At 59.4% G+C, this 16,222-nt stretch overlaps 1 protein-coding gene across 7 annotated transcripts in view; it reads left to right on the forward strand.

Annotated features, from left to right (window-relative positions):
* Positions 1 to 1,637: 1,637 nt before the first annotated feature.
* Positions 1,638 to 16,222, forward strand: part of HDAC5 (histone deacetylase 5) — a 36,139-nt gene continuing 21,554 nt past the window's right edge. For 2 of the 7 annotated variants that reach the window (XM_081804881.1, XM_081804886.1), the window contains exons 1-3: positions 1,638 to 1,794; positions 7,216 to 7,426; positions 14,487 to 14,561. In XM_081804881.1, coding sequence (XP_081661007.1) covers positions 7,405 to 7,426; positions 14,487 to 14,561 — 97 coding nt within the window. In that variant the 5' untranslated portion in view covers positions 1,638 to 1,794; positions 7,216 to 7,404. Of the gene's footprint in view, positions 1,795 to 7,215; positions 7,427 to 13,133; positions 13,294 to 14,030; positions 14,562 to 16,222 lie in introns of those variants that run through there. The other 5 variants (XM_081804882.1, XM_081804883.1, XM_031033981.2 and 2 more) reach the window with 5 other exon arrangements.

Raw genomic sequence — 16,222 nt, forward strand, 5'->3', positions numbered from 1 at the left:
TGAATATTTGGGGCGCCTGGGTGGCTCAGTTGGTTGGGCGACTGCCTTCGGCTCAGGTCATGATCCTGGAGTCCCGGGATCGAGTCCCGCATCGGGCTCCCTGCTCAGCAGGGGGTCTGCTTCTCCCTCTGCCCTCTTCCTTCTCGTGCTCTCTGTCTCTCATTCTCTCTCTCTCAAATAAATAAATAAAAATCTTTAAAAAAAAAAAAGAATATTTGTGGGCCCCATCCCCACTGAAAAAGGTATTTGTAAGTACCCTAAAGTTGGGAAGCCACTTTTCTGGTCCAGATACAGATTTCAATGACAAATTAGAAGGGTTTTAAGCCCTCCCCCTAATAGATTTGTGTTCTAAAAGGGTCACTCTGACTTTGGAAGGGCCTTGGGATGGAGGCAGGAATGGACCTGTCACAGAGGCAGCTAGTGATATCTCAGGCGAGGGATATCTGGTTTAGACCAAGGGGTGGGGCCGGAGTGGACTGATTCATGAGATACTCTGTAGGAAGAACCTTTATCATTCATTACAGAAACATTTATTTATGTCATTTACTTTTTCTGATTAAGTAATACATGACTGTTGCAAAATTTCAGATGTACAGAAAGATGAAGAAAGCAAAAGGTAAATATTTTGGTATATATTCTTTTAGGCTTTTTAATGTACACACGTATTCAGACATTTGGATCTAATTTGTTGTTGTTTACAATAATGGAACAATTCTGTAATACCTGATTTTCAAGAAAACAATGTATCATGAGCATCTTTCAGGTCAATACAGACATATATAATTTTTAGTGTCTGTATGGTATTCTGCTGAGTGGATGTACACTAGTTTCTTTGCCAATCCCCTACTGATGGCTATTTAGGTTGTTTCCAACTTTTCACATCATTATAAACAACCTCTTTCCGTCTATACTTATTTTTGAACACAATGCTTATTTCCCTAGAATAGTTTTTGTTAGTGAAATGACTGGGTCATTGACAAACTGTCTAGGTTTAACCACATATATTCATATTGGGTCCTAAGGGGAGGTGTAGAGGAGGAGGGCGTCAGTCAGGAACCGGAAATCTTCCTTTTGAAGGCCTTGAACTGTTACAGCCATACTCTGGCCTTCCCCAGTCTTTTCTTTCCCTGGCATGGATGCAGTGCGTGCGGTGGCATCTGGTGGGTTCGGGACCTGCCCCAGCCATCCGCCCCCAGCCCAGCCCCCTAGATGGGGCCTCCGCAGCCCTCCCAGTCCCTAGGAATCCATCCCCAGCTGCCCTCCCCCATCGCGGGAGGACGTGTTAGGGAGAAGCTCAGGCAGGCAACGATTGCACCATCCACGGTTTGAAAAGGAAGTCGAGGAAGCGCAGGGAGGCAAGTCGACTGTCCCAAAGGCCAGGGCCCAGCAGCCAGGCCGGGTCCGCTGCAGCGCTCCTTCCCTCACTACTCGCTGGGCTCGGATCTCCTGTCTTCCACCCCCTCCCCAGCCCAACCCTTCGCTGGTTGCCGGCCCTTTAAGAAGTTGTCACGGTGGCGCTGCTGGCCCCGCCCGGCGGGGAGGGCCGAGAAGGAGGGGCGGAGTTGGTGGTGGCTGAAGCTGGGGGGGGGGGGGGCCCGCGCTGGGTCTATTTTTAGCTCTGGGTCGGGTCACGTGACAGGAGTGACGTCTCCGAATGTTGTTGTTGGTGGCGGCGGCGAGCGGAGCCGGAGGAGCCGCCGCAAAGATGGAGGAGCCGTCGAGGAGGCGCTGCCGCTGCTGCCGCCGCCGCTGCTGCCGCCGCCGCCCGCGAAGCCGGAGCTCGAGCCGCAGGGGGTGAGCGCGCCGCACCACCCAGATCCCATCTCCCCCGGGGCCCCGCGACGCGAGGCGGCGCCCCGTCCTCCTGCCGTCGCTGCCCGCGGGCTCCCCGCGCGCGCGCCGCGCTCCGCGCCCCCCTTCCTTCCTCCCGGCGCCCGGTGCCAGCCGGCGCCCCCCCGCCCCCCCCCGGGAGCATCGCCAGACCGGGAGCCGGGCCTCGGGGTTATTGCGCGCGCCCCTCCACGCCCCTCCTGTGCAGGGGCACATTCCCTGCAGGTGAGGGAGGGGCCCACCTTCCGGCGACCCGCACCCTCAAACGGCCCGGAGACCGGTGGGGCTGCCTGATTTGCCCCCTCCCGGGCGGCGCATGTTGCGTTGCAGAGCGATTTGAGCCCTGCACCCGGATTCTGTGCAGACCCCTCTTCGCTGGACACTCCTTTCTTGGTAGTCCGAGGTGAGGGGCGCTGCCCACCCCGCAGCGCTTCCACCCAGACCTAAGAACACATCCTTGGTTTTGTGTCCTTGACTTCCGTGCGTGAGGAGGGGGCCTGCGGGCCCACCTTACTTCTCGCTCCCTTTATTCTCACCCCCTCCCCCGTGAGGCGTTACTGCGTTTGTTTCCACCCTCTTCTCCGGCTGACACCCCGGACGGAGCCAGGGAGAGATGAAATCTCTCCTCCTTCTCTGGGGTGGATACCCCCCATTTTTAATCCCGGGTCTGTATCTCATAAAGGCAGGGACGCTGCTTGTGCTTTTTAACTTGAGGGAGGCTGCTTCTCTACCCCACCCTTCTCTGGGGCCCGGGGGAAGATGAGCGCTGGCTGGGTGATAAGTAATTAATTTGGGAGTCTGGTTGTTGTGTGTGTGGGGGGGAGAAGTGGGGAAGGTGGGGGTGCCCCATTTGAGGGAAGAGGTGACCACTTGATACCCCCACCGTTGATCTTCTGAAACGAGGTGTGTCCCCCAAGAGGAAGGATAGCAGCTGCAGTTACTTTTGAGGGGATGCTCAAGAGACCCACCACTCTGACGGTGACCACTGTGCTTCTGGGACCTGGAATTCGTTTTGGTGATTGGAGGTGATGATGGTGATGATTGGGTTCACCTGGGAGGAGAGGAGGGTCCCAGATGGGAGGAACAAAAGGAGGCAGACGTTGGGAGATCCAGGAGTCTTGGCTAGAGGCACTCCTGACCAGACTGCCCTGCAGGGCTGGAGCCGGGGACTGGGTCTTGCCCTGGGCCCCTTCAGGTGCAGAGGACAGAGGCAGAGAGGGTCCTCAGTCGGAGTTCCAGACACCAGGGCCCCTGAGATGAGGGGGAATAAGTTGAGAGGCTGGGCTGGGCTGGGCTGGGCTGTGGATGGTGGGTGAGCCATGTTGGGGGCTGCCTGCCTCTTCATTCCGGTCTTCTCTCCTTCCTCTCCCTCTAAACACAAAGCTTGGGAGATCTTAGTTTGCCCCTGCCCCTTTTTTGAATCCTCTCTTTGCTCTGTCTCCCCTTGGAGTTAAATCTGGCCTCTGTTTTGACAGGGCAGGTAGGGGTCTTTCTGAGTTAGAGGGGTGGGCCCCCAGTATCCCCACTCTGTCCTGTATGCATGCCAGGGACCAGAGGGACAGAGACCAGGTGCACGTTTCTTGGGGGCAAGGATGGAGAACGTGTTACCCCTGTGTCAGCCCCCTGTGCCAGCCTCCCTTTCCTCCCCAGTATGTCCTCCGGAGTAGCTGGGCCCAGTAATGGGGGTGGGGGGCAGCAGTATCACATGCCCCACCCACTCCAAGTAGCTGCAGAGACAAAGGTTTGCTTTCCCTTCCCTAGGGGTGGCATCTTAGCCGAGTGTTTAGAAATGGGGCCTGGGGATGGGGGGTGTAGTTTGTGTTTCTACAGAAGGGGGAGGGGGATCAGCTATAGGAGCTTGGGAGGGAGTGCAGTCGGTGCCGAAGTACCAGCTGCTCTTTAATAATTAATTCTTCCTACTCACATCCCTTTGAGGAGGGATGTCTGGAACACAGCATCAGGCTCAGCCAGCCTGCTAGAGGACGCACTCCTGTTGGGGGGGGAGAGACTGCGGGGGGGTGGGGGGCGGTTCTTGGCATTTTTGGAGCACTGTCGCTTGCTCATGAATGAAAACCTGATGCAGCCCATGAGGGGGCCTATTGTAGTCGACTTGGGCTAATTAAACTTTCTCTGCCTTTCTTCTCCCCTACCCCACCTCACCCCAGCCCTGGCCCCAGCCCTATTTTGAATGGGGGACCCTGTCTGGTAGTGCTGGGGAAGGGGTATGGGTCTGCCTGAGGTTTTAGGGCAAACAGACCCGGTCTTCTGCCCTCTGCCTCCACCTCCTCCCTCCCTCCCCTCTCATCCCCCCCCCCCTTTTTTTTTCTAGAAATAGCAGCCTCCTCCATCTGGCTTGTGCAGATGCCTAGAGCTGCGTCTGAGCAGACAAACAGAAATGGGCCGATTGCAAAAATGAATTTGTCAGCCTGGTGCCTTTTTTCCTTTCCTGTTATCTCCCCCTTCCCTTAGTTTGGGGCCTGGACATCCAAGTGCCTCCTGGTTCTGATAATCCTGGGCTTCTGGTGGCCCACCCTGGGGGAGGCACAAGGTGGTGGGAGCTCTTGGAGGCCTGCCTGGCAAAGTGATCTGCCATGGTCCAGTCAGGAGGGGTCGAGATGAGAGGTCTTTTGTGCCTTGGGATGGGATGTGTGGGTTTGCAGCTCTCTGATGAGGTCTTTGCAACAGATCTCTGATTCTAGGCAATCTCAGGTTCCCAGGGTTTGGTTCAGACCACTCCCCGGGCCATCTGTGACCTGGGGAGGGGACCCCAGGCTGCAGTGCTCAGGACTGGGGAGAAGGCTGCCTGGTGATGTTGGAGTCCAGGTTCCAGAGAGGCCCTCAAAGGGACACCTGACTCCCTAGGAATTCTGAGGGAGTTTTTGAGGGACAGATACCTGCAGGGCAGTACTGTGAACTTGTGGCCTTTGGGTCCTTACATTGCTCCATGTCTCCCTTACTTGTCTGCCCTTCTCCTCCCACTCTCTGCCAGAGTTTTTATTACTCACGAATGGGGTGGGGGGGGGTTGCCCTGCCTCCCCTGGTCTAGCCATGAGCTTGTGGGGGGAGGTACACCCGGTTTCCGTCATTCCATGCCATCCTGGCTGGAGGTCTGACCACAAGAGCTGATGGGATGGGGACTGGGCTCGGGGGGCGGGGGGGGGGGTCTGCCTACTTATGACGTCATGGAAGCCAGGCTGCTCACTGGTTTGGCATCTACATGTACTGTCATCCAGCAGCGACACTGCTCTTGGCCCCTGACTGCCCACCGAGGCCCTGCTATAACTGTAGGCAACAGTGGAATTCTTGCAACAGAGGAGGGACCAAATAACCAGGTTTTAACCATCCCCCTGTCCTTTTTCCCCTTCATGCCCCACCCCAGACAAGAATCTGTGCCTGTCCTGATCAGGCAGTGAACTCTGCTTTGTTTCCCGGAGAGGCCCCTGTTTACTCAGGAGGCTTGATAGATTGGCAGACACCCTCTGCAGGGGGACGGGGGCCCAGGGGTCCTGCTGCATCCTGCAGGGTGAGGAGGAATGTGGCCTGATTGAGTCCTGAGCCAAATGGAGTTCTGGGAGCCCCTCCCTTCCTCTTCTCTCCAAGGGGTGAAGATGATGGGGGCTCAGAGTTGATCTTAAGTTCCATTTTTGTACTATTGAGGCTCTGCCCCTTCTGAGTGCCCTGCTGTGGAGGCGCCTTTCACTAAGGAGATGGGCTGGGCCACTCAGGCTGCTGGGCATCGTGGGAATTTCTGAACCTGTATTCCCCAGCCCACGGGAAAGGGTGTGAGCAGGACTGGGCGCCAGCCCTGGGGTGGGCACGGGCTGAGCTGCCTGCCCACGCGCGCCCTGCCAGGGCACCAACAGCCCCACCTGCCACATTCCTGAGCCTGGCCTGAGCCCCGCACAGCCTCTTTTGTCCTTGCCCCACACCTGTGCCTGCCAGGAGCCGTTCAGCGCCTTCACTCTGCCTCCTTCTAACTCCCCGTCTGAGTGCACCTTTCTCCAGCTACAGAGGCCAAACCTTGTGTGTGAGGTCTTCCGTGTGTGTGTGTGTGTGTATCTTCAGGTTCCTGTGTGTGTGTGTGTGTGTGTGTGTATCTTCAGGTTCCTGTGTCCCAGCCATGCCTGACTCCCTGGCTACTGGCTCCAAATGGACCGCACTCCTGGGAATCCTTGATGAGAACACAAGGCTTACTGAGAATTAATCCTGCCAGGAGGTGGGGCTGTCCAGGGGGCAGAGCTGATTGCCCGTCCCTGGCTGGGGCAGCAGGGTCAGGGCTTACACATCTAGCTCCTTTCAGCCTCACTGGATCACTCCTGCCACCTCGCTTTCACTCGGTATTGGAGGGCCTGCCTTCATTTGGGAGAGAATGAATGAGGTCATGTCTGGGGTGGATCATGGGCCTTTTAGGGATGGGCCCAGGTGGGTGCCTGCGTAGCGTCTGAGGCTTGCAGACTAACCATGGGGCCGGAGGGAGGTGAGGAGGTGAAGGAGTGAGGACAGGTTGGCAAACTCACGGTCCTATAATACTGGGACATTCTCCATTACTGTATTGGTCTGGGCAAACCTACTGTCGGGGTCTTTGTACAAACTGGGAAAAGGTATCCTTTATTCTGGGTGGTCTCAGCCTGGATGACCCCTGGCTTGGCAGGCAGAGCCCAGGCTGGTTTTCAGACCAGCTTGCACAGGGCACAACCTGTCCAACAGACACAAAGCCCTGGGCTTGGGCCCTGGACCCCGGTCCGGGGAGTGCTGGATGTGGGGTGTGTCTCTGCCTTTCTAAATTCCTGGAAACAGCATGGGTTATGGGTAGAAGAGAGGCGGTTACCTTCTTCCCTGGACCCGTTGTTGAACGGGGGAGACCAAGAGAGAAGCATGTCATGGTTCCAGAGTTGGGTGGCCCAGGGCTTAGGGAGGAGAGAGAAAGTGACACTCGGCCTGAGAGTCCCTGCTCAGGCAGCTGGGGCCGGGATACCAGTTTCTCCCTTACCTTTTGCCAGGGACTCCAGCCCCGCATCTCCCCACTGCCACAGAGTTCAAATCTCTGTGCTTTTCTCTTTTCGTGGACACCCAGTCCCATGTCAGGCACCCATGTAGGTCTGTAAGGTCTCCCCACCTGGGAGTGGACACTGTCACCTGAAAAGGAGTTTGGGTGTGGCTCCTGTAGCCATTTCCCTTTCCTTGAGTGCTGGCAGCCTGAGCAGTTAGAGAAGAAGCCAGGGTCTGGCCAGCACTGCTGCTTTCCTCTGCACCCCCCCCCCCCGCCCCCGGAGCAGGTGTCCCTCCTTCTCTCCCCCAGGTGTAAACCAGCAAGCCCCGAGGTCTCCCTCAACTCTCTCAGATCCCTGAGCCGGGGGCCTCTAACCCTGCTCCGTCTCTCCCCAGGGATGCCGTTCTGAGTGCCTGACTGCCTCGCCCCGAAGGATGGCCTCTGATGGGCATTAGAGGCACAGCCGCCCCGGGCTCCTGTCCCGTCCGTCTGTCTGTTACCGTCTGTCTCTCTTGACATCACCGCAGCTCCACCCCCTCCCATCCCAGCCCCCAACGCCAGCTTCCTGTGGGCCCAGAGCCGGCATGAACTCTCCCACCGAGTCGGGTAAGAGCTGGGAGGCCAGAGAAGGGCACCCTGGGGTGGTTTTGGCTACAGTGGGCTGGGTGAGTTTCTAGGCCAGGCCAGCTGACCTTCGGGGTCTTGAGCTGTAAGGGAACGAGGGGGTCAGGAGTGGAGAAACATTTCGAGAAAAGGACCGAGGCAAACCTGAAGTTACTGACCGAGGGCTAGAGCTGGAAACTGATGGGCTCACGGTCCGGCCTGGCCCCGGGAGGACACGGGTCCGACTCTGTCCCCATGCCTGCCCTCTCAGTCTCAACTCGGGGGCCTGCAGTTCCAGTTCGGCCCGGCCCCGTTTGCCAAGACAGGCAGGCCTGAGAGGGGGGGTGTGTCCCTGAATGTGTCTGGGCCGGCCGGGGATGATGTTGAAGGGTTTCCTACAATAGCTGAATGCAGCTTCCTTTTTGTGGTGGTTGCTTCTCTTCCTGGTGGAGAGTTTCTCTCCATTCCATGCTTTTTTCTTAGGGGATATTTGAAGGGCCTTTGGCCTCAGCCTTTGTTGGGATGTGTGGTACTGGGATGGGAGGGTGTGCTGACACGTTGCTAGGGGAATCTCGGCTCTCCTTTGAGTCTGGGTAGACTACCCCTTCTCTTCTTGGGCCCTGGACATGGTGGATTCCTAATCTGGGGACTTTGACTCTGCGATGTCCTATTCCCCTCTGCTCCTAGGGGGCTGCCTGGTGCTGCCGGAAATAGTCTATGGGTGGGAGTCCAGGCAGCTTTATGTCTGGGTGGGTCTGGGTGTATGCCTTTGAGGATGTGTCCAAGTGGCCTGAGCCGGACCCTCCGGAGTTTCCCAGGAGGGTCATGGGTCAGTGTGGTCAGAGTAGTAACTGCCTTCTCCCCCTGGCTGGCTCCTTCTGCACAGTCTTGGAGGGTCTGAGTCCATCTTGTTCAGCTTTAACCCCCCACGGCCCAGCCTAACCCCCACGTCTTCTTCTGTAGGGGTAGAGGGATATTTTCACTTCTTTTAGGGATAGGGGAACTAGGATTTAGAGAACCCATTTGCAGGATGGCAGTGGCATCGGGGCGGGGGGGCGGGCCATCCAGCCTGCCTCCCATTTCATTGCTTGTCCACAGTTTGCTGGACCTGATGGTTTCTCGTGCGGGGACCCAATGCTGGCGCTCCGTGGCCGAGGTCCTGACTAGTGTCCTGGAGGTTCCAGGGAAGCTGGAAGCTGGTGGGATTGTTTGGCTTTGTGCTGTTTTGGTCAAGGTTGCGGCCCCTCCCCTTTGTCTCTCCAGCGTGGCGGACTCAGGGCGCGGGCTGCAGGCAGAGTGGAGTGCCAGCTACTGAGGGCTGGACCCTTCAGACCCTCCAGGTCAGCTTGGCCTGATGAGCCCCCTCCTGCAGGGTTTGCAGTCCCCCTTCAGAGCCTCCCGCCTCTGTCCTTGCCTTCGTTCAACCTGGAGGGGCTGCGGCAGGAGTTAGACGTGGAGGTGCTGGGGGGTGGGCTGTCAAGCTCTGACTTCCTGCTTCCTCTTCCGGGGCTGGGCTGGCCAAGGGAAGGGAGAGGTCTGGTGGGTGCTCCCCAGTCCCTGGCCCACCTCAGCCGGACACTGGCAGCGGTGCCAATGGCCCCTTTCCTCTGAGCTACTGTGCTGACCTGTCTAGGGGCCACCTGCAGTCACACCGAGCCTGGGTCAGACCGTGGGCCAAGGGACCAGAAACTGCCCAGAGGCACCTGATGATGGCTTGGGAAGGGCATTTCCCAGCTTTGGGATTTTATTCCCTTACAGTAAAATGCTACAGTAATCCGTCTTGGCTAGATGAGGTCACTAGGTTGCCTTTCCAGATGCTGGTGGTCCAAATTCCTCTTGCAGCCACTTCTGCCAGGGCTGGCGGGAGAGTGGTGGTAGATGGAGGTGTCCACCGGCCGCGCAGGAGCCAGGCAGCCTGGGAGGGGCTGCAGAGCCAGGCCAGGAGGGGCCTCAGGAGTGGGGCTTACAGAGCTGGCCTCACCTCCTGGCTGGCTTTCCCGCTCCCCCCAGCAGGGGGAGATGCTGTCTTCCCGTGTTTGGGAAGGAGGGAGAGGAGGAGGGGGCCAGATACCAGGAACGGCATTTGTGGAGAGGCCTGGGAGCTGGGATCCTTGCTTGGGGGCATCCCCTGGCGGCTCTTCCCTTCCAGTTTTCCTGGGGCTCCAGGGCTGCCTCTCCTTGTGGAGGAAGAGCTGCTCTGGGCCAGGGAGATGGCCAGCTTCCCCACAGCTCTTCTTTTTGAGGGCATCTGGGCATCTCAGAGTGGCATCTGGGCTGGGGCTGCTGGTGCCCAGCACCTGGCACAAGCCTGGAAACCACATGCCTTTGGACTCCATAGAAGTAAAATGAAACTGTAGTCAGGCAGGTGGGTGTTCACTTTGCCGTGGATACCCTGAAGGGAGCCCCAGGAAGAGTGTGGGGCCCCGGGGCCAGGGAGAGAGGTGGGAGTGATGAGGATGGGCAGTCCCCAGGACCTGGGTGCCCTGGCCCCTGAGCACCTCGCACCCTCTCCTGAATCCCCGAGACTCGCTCCTCTTTCCTCAGGGCGCGGAACAGCACTGTTCCCTGGCTCCCTCAAGTTCTCTCAGCGTGGGAGCTTTCCCATTTGGCAAGCCCTTGAGCATCCCCACCATGCCCAACCCTGAGCTCAGCCTGTGGGGAAACAGAAGAAAAATAGAAGATGGTCCATCCCTGCCCTCCTAGCATACGAGTTAGTGAGAGAGAAGGTCCTGGGTGAGGGGTGACAGGCGGGGAGAGCAGTTTACTTCTGGGGCTCACCCCTCCTCCCCGGGGAGTGGGAGCTGATTGACTTACCTCTGGGCTGGGCTGAACGCCAGCATTTGACCTGATTTGCCTCTTTTGCAGTCTTGGGAGTACAGGCAGAGGCCATTGATGGGGCTACCTCTGCTTCCCTGAGGAGGCCACCCCCTGGTGTCTGGCTTCTCTTCAGGCCAAAGGGGGCTCGAGGAGTGAGGCTTTCTTTCTTTTTCTGGAACTGGTCATTTCTGCTCCCCTCAGTGGGAGGGAGGGACTGACAGAAGCTGCCTGCCTCCTGTTTGGGCTCGGCCTGGCCAGGCTGGAGGAACTGGCCTGGGACCTGGGACCTAGGCCTGCTCTGATCTCTGCCCTATCCTCTGTGCCATTGCCCAGGAGGAGGGCAAGAGTGAGGCCCGCCGTGGGAGCCAGTTTGGACGGCGACAGGGCCCCAGGAGGAGGCGGCCAGGTTCCTTAGCCCCAGCGTGGGAGGGGAGACAAGCTTCATGACCACACCTGCCTGCCCAGCACCTCCCAGCACGCTCCACACTTTCTCTCCTTCCCTTTCCCAGGAAGGAGGGAGGGAAGGCAGCTGCCCCCTCTGGGTGACCAGAGAAACTGGGGCATGGGTGTGGGGTGGAGCCAGGAACCTCGGCGTCCTGCCTCCCAGCCTCGGGCTCATGCTCTGCCTCTAAGCCCCCGGGGAAGGCAGGCAGCCAGCCCCGAGGAGGAGAAAGTGGGTCAGTGCGGGCGTGGGGCGGGGGTCTGGGAAGTGGACTCCTGGCGTCCCTTCTCCACTTAGATGCCCTCTGGTGCACCTGTGCTCACTGTAGATTGGGATCTGCTCCGCCCTCCTCTTCCCCGCTTCATCAGTCGAAAGGGATCGAAGGCTCAGATGGGATAGTCGGAGGCAGGGTCCCCCCGAGGGATGTGAAAGAGGCCAAAGTAGGTGTTCACGTTTTTCCGGGACTTGGTTTCAGATGAGCGGGTTCAGGCAGCACCTCGCACAGAACCTGGCACATGGCGGCTCCCGGGCGGTGCTGATGGGCTCCAGCATGATGGGGCGCAAAGGGCAGGAGAAAACTGGAGGGCAGGCAGGCCTGATGTCTCTGGGGCCCCGGGGCAGCTGGCACCCCCTGCTCTACCCAGGGCGCTCCTGAGCCAGCCCTTGGATTTTTATTGCGCACAAAGGAGACTTGCTTTTTACTGTTAGGTCAGGGCCTTTTCCCAACCTTTTGTGCCCAGGAAATGGGAGCCTGGAAGAGCTCAAGGAGCCAGCTTTGGGCTCTTCCCCTCCTCCAGAGTTACAGGGTTAGGAGGCCTGAGGCCAGCCTCTGAGGAAGGGAACGAGGTCATTGTGGCCTGGAGGGGATGCTGCTTGCTCCCAGTGGAGTTCACGCACCCTCTGCTCGGTGGGTGCTCTGGAAGGTTTGTGGGATGACACATAGGAGAGATGGATGGCTTGGGACGGAGAAGACAAATGAACCACAAGGAGAGGGGCTATAAAGCAGGAAGGGTTGAGGGTTAGACGTTGGGAAGACCTTGTTGTATCACTTGAATCTCAGAGGGAAAGAAGGCACTTGTCCCCACCCCAGGCCTCGTCTTTAATTCCCCTGGAGGATTCTGGGAAGTGCATCGAGGATTGTCTGGCTGTCTGACACTTTGCTTCCCACTTCATGCTGTTCCTGGCAATCCTAACAGTGCTGGGAACTGCCCCGAGCCCCGGGCTCTGGCCACCTCTGGGTGCCCAATCTCCTGGGTGCTCCCTATCTTCCCTTAGCAAGGAGTTCTCTTTCCTTGGGTGTCTGGCTGCCACAGGTTCTGGGGGCCCTGCTTTTGAGTCATTGTAACTGACGACTTCCTCTCCTCCAGAACAGGGCTCCCCTACCACACTCTCCTGTGCCTGGGGCAGGCAGAGAGAGCCAGGACAGGGCTAGCCAGCCCTGCTGGTTGCTCCCAGCGTGGGTGGGTGGAGTCCTGAGCTGGGAGGGGCTGCTGCCCCTGGCTTTCTGGGGCTGCCTTGAGTCTGCTGCCCATCACCCCTCTGGGGGGACCTTGGTCTTCTCTTCCCTTCCTCTTCAGAGAGTCTGGTTGGCCAGGATGAGGTTGGAGCAGGAGGTGGTGAATGAGGTCCCGAGGCCCACCCTGGGGTGTCTCCCAACTCCAAACCCCTGTGGGGAGCACTGCTCCATCACCATTTTTCTAGAGTCTACCCTGGCAGAGAAGCTGACGCTCCAGATCTTTGTTCAGATCCTGTTTCCCATCCCCCACCCCACCGTACATCTTATTGTATAGGATCAGCTAAATCTAAGATCAGCCCACGTCTGCCACCCCCCAGTCCCTGTGCTCCCCGACCTGAGGGCAGGAGGCCCCTTTGCCGTCCTCCCTGCCTGGCCAAAGCCGGCTGGGAAGATGGGCCGCAGGAGCTATGGCTACCGTGTCCTTGGTTGGCCAGCTCCACCAGGGCTCCCGATAGGAGGGTGAGGTCATCCAGTCCAGGGAGAGGACAGGTGTCCCTGGCTCCATGCCTGGAGTTGGGGGCAAGGAGGGGCCAGGAGGGGGCTCCAAAATAGCAACCGTGACATCAGGAAGGGGGAGGGGGACCCAGACCCAGGAATAACCAGGCTATTAAAAGGCTCCAGTGAGGTCAGGGGGCCAAGTGGGATCTCTGTACCAGTGGGAGGCACAACCTGAGGAGGAGGGACGAGCCAGCAGTGGGCAGGGTAGGCGGGCGTCCCCGGTCCTCGTGGTGCACTAGCCCGAGGTCCCATCAGGGCCCCAGGAGCATGGGCTGCTGTGCCAGGCCTGGAGCTGGGAGGGAAGGGCTGGCTCCTGGCAGCTTTGTGAGTCTTTATTAGAGGGGCTCTAGCCTCGTGTCTGTGTCTCCCGGGGTGCTGGGGGTCATCTTACCTGTTCATGGAAACCCTGGGGTAGCTTCATGTGTTCCTTTGTGTAGGAGGCAGTGGGCTGTGGTGGTTAGCACTCAGACTGGAGCCTCAGACATCCCGGCCTTACCATTTAAGCAGCCGTATGACCTAGAGTGAGTGACTGCATCTCTCTGCCTCAGTTTCCCCACCTGCACCTATCTCCTGAGGTCATCGTGCAGAGTAAACGAGGTGACGTATGTGCTGCTGCTGGTGTCGCACCTGGCACGTTGCCAGGGAGGAGCTGCGTGTGCTCCCACAGTGGGCAGGTGCTCCCTGGTCCCCTTCCGTGGTTAGGGCCAAGGCCTGTCCGGGAAGACTCCCCCTGGTCCCTGGAAGGAAGCTGAGCAGCCCCTGGAGGCGACACCCCGAGTGGGTAGGAGGGAGCTGCCATTGAGCTGCTGCTCAGGGGTCTCCCTTCTGGTTGAGGGGGTGGGGAGGCACCTTCCAGCTCTGAGGGAGGACGGAAGTTAAATCAACTTCCATCTGGCTGTTAGGAGGACTCCAGGGAAGATGTGAGGTTAGGCCAGGTGGCCCTGTCTGGCACCCTCTCCCAGACCCTTCTGGTTTCTTTACCTGCTCTGATGGCGAGAGGGAACGTAAGAGATGGAATCTGGCTTTTGGGTCTCCAGCCCCTCGCCTGCCAAGAATAGCACCAGAGCTACTCCCAGACACAGGGGTGCTCTGGCCTGTGCCCTTCCCCGGCCCAGCCTCTGGCCACCCGGCTCTGTGGCCTTGGCCCTGAGTGCGGGCCCTCCCCTGTTCCCATCCCCCTGCCTGGCGCTTCCTCCCCGGGGTGGAACGCGCCTCCCCCCCCACCCCATGGGGCCTCCGCCAGGCCCGGGCTCCTGGCAGCCAGCCGGCGGCTCCCTGAGCATGCTCCACCTATTTATAGCCAGGGCCCTCCCCCAACTGCTATTTCAGTCTCCTGCCAGCTGCCGGCGGCTCACTCGGGAAGGAGGAGCAGGGAGCCAGGCCCAGAGCTGTCACCCAGGGCTGGGAGGGAACACAGAGAGCCCGCCTGCCTGCTGAGCTCCCCTTCCTGTCCCCTGAGCGCGCAGCCATATACCCCAGCTCCTGGGAGCTGGGGAAAGGCCAGCGGTCCGATGCCCCTCTAGAGGAGAGCTGGGCCTATAGCTCCGGGGCCTCCTGGCTCCTCCTGCTGCCAGGAGTGCCCAGGCCGGATGAGGCGCCTCCCCATAGCCCGGGTCCCAGCGGCAGTGGCCTAAGGGAGCCCCTGAGCAGTGAGGGCCCCGCCCGACCACCTTTCCTTTGGCTGACTCGCGCCTCCGGCGGCCCCCTCCCTGGCATGCTGCTGGTGCCCAAGGCTCAGGGGCTCGTGGAGATGCTGCAGACCATCTATGAGACGGAATCCTGTTTCTCAGCAGATGGGATGTCAGGCCGGGAACCATCCTTGGAAATCCTGCCTCGGACCCCTCTACACGGCATCCCTGTGGCAGGTAAGTGCCTCGGTGTCCCCGCTTGCCCTCTGCTATCGGGCATCCTTGTCCCCGGGGCTGAGCATCTGGCTCCAAGCATCGCCCAGGTGGGGTCCTGCCTAGATCTTTGTGGAGGGCTTTGTTGAGAATATGGGCGGTTAGGGCTGCCATGCTCACTGAGGTGGGCTTCCCTGCTCTCCTTGGCCCGAACCTGCCTTCCCGCCATGCCCTGCAGCTGCACTCTGCTGCAGTCTTGAGTCTCTTTGGCCTCTGGTAGGGTCAGCATAAGCTGCTGGGGGCTGTGGATTACTGGAGGATCCTGGCCTAGTTGGCACTGTGGTCGGAGGGGAGGAAGTGGGTCAGTGACCTGCCTCCCAGTGGCCTGCTCCCCAGGTCTGGGCAGGGGACTAAGCCGTAGCTGTGTGTCTGCAAGAATAAAGGCTACCTCAGCTCCTTTCGGCTGGGTCCTTGGGGGCACATGGCTTCTGCAAGTCCCCGCTCAGGAGTTCCTGGAGGATCAGATGCAATGAGGTTGTGGGTAGGGGTAGGTGGAGGCCGGCAGCTGGGATGCCGGGGGTCCTGGCTCCCGTAGCTCCCCCATCTCTCTTTCCCTGAAGCCTTGGTTTCATCCCATCTCATGATGCTGAAGGAATGTTACTCCGCTTCATTTGGGCTTGAGGACCCCCTAGCCCTGCCCCCTTCTCAGCAGGGACATTTTTGGCTCTTGGCTGGGCCCCGCCCTCCCTCCCTCCCAGGAACCTGTTGGCAGCATCAGGCCTTTCTGGCACAGGCTTCCCACCGGGCCGGCACCACAAGATGCTTCTTCGCGGGAGGGGCCTGCTGGAGCCATGCCCGCTTGGCCCCTCCTGGCAGTGGCTGGGTGCTTGGGTGTGGGTGTCTGTGTGCCTATGTATTGGGAGTCTTTGCCTCTGGATACGTGGGTGTGGGTCCCAAGCTTTGGATTGGAAGGGGGGAGCTGTGTGCCTACGCAGGTACCTGTGATTTGGCTCTAAGCTGTCCAGGGATAAGGTTGCAGTGGACTAAGATATGTCAGAGGATGAATGTTTTGGGACATTTTGGAAAGTCCTTGGAAGAAGGCCTGCCGTCTGCCTGGGCAATGATGCCAACAGAGTCTCCTAGGGTAGGGGCATAACCCTAGGAGCCAGCCCTGCAGGCCTGCCCACACAGGCCCCTGGGATGGGGGCCTAACCTTGGGGGCTGGCCGTGCAGGCGACTGACCCCGTCCCCCGGGAGGAAGTGTAAACCCAGAGGACCGCTCTAGCCCTGCTCTGGTGGAGCTGGTGGCTCTGTGAGGACCCTGCCTGCTGACCCTTGCCCCGAAGCCTCTGAGAGTCAGGCTGGTCCCCTGGAGGGCAAAGGGACTGACTGTGGAGCATTGCTTGCAGGCCGCTCTCCCCCATCAGGCAGATGCCACATCGGTCCACCCATCCTGCCCTTTCCCCCCTGCTGTCCCTTGCCTCCAGGCAGCGGCTGGCAGTTGGCCTGAAGTTGCCTCTTCAGCATGTTCTCTTACCTTCTTTCAAGTTAGACCCAAGAACCCTTGCAGGCTGGAACCCTGCTGTTCTCATCCCTTCCCTAAGGCTGCCTGTCCCTGCACAGGCCTCCCCCGTGCCAGCCCCTCTCTCCAGATCCCCGTGCCCCCCCCAGACCTCCCCTGTGCC

Source organism: Leptonychotes weddellii, chromosome 15, assembly GCF_054177405.1.
Source record: "Leptonychotes weddellii isolate Sample4059 chromosome 15, ASM5417740v2, whole genome shotgun sequence".
NCBI lineage: Eukaryota > Metazoa > Chordata > Mammalia > Carnivora > Phocidae > Leptonychotes > Leptonychotes weddellii.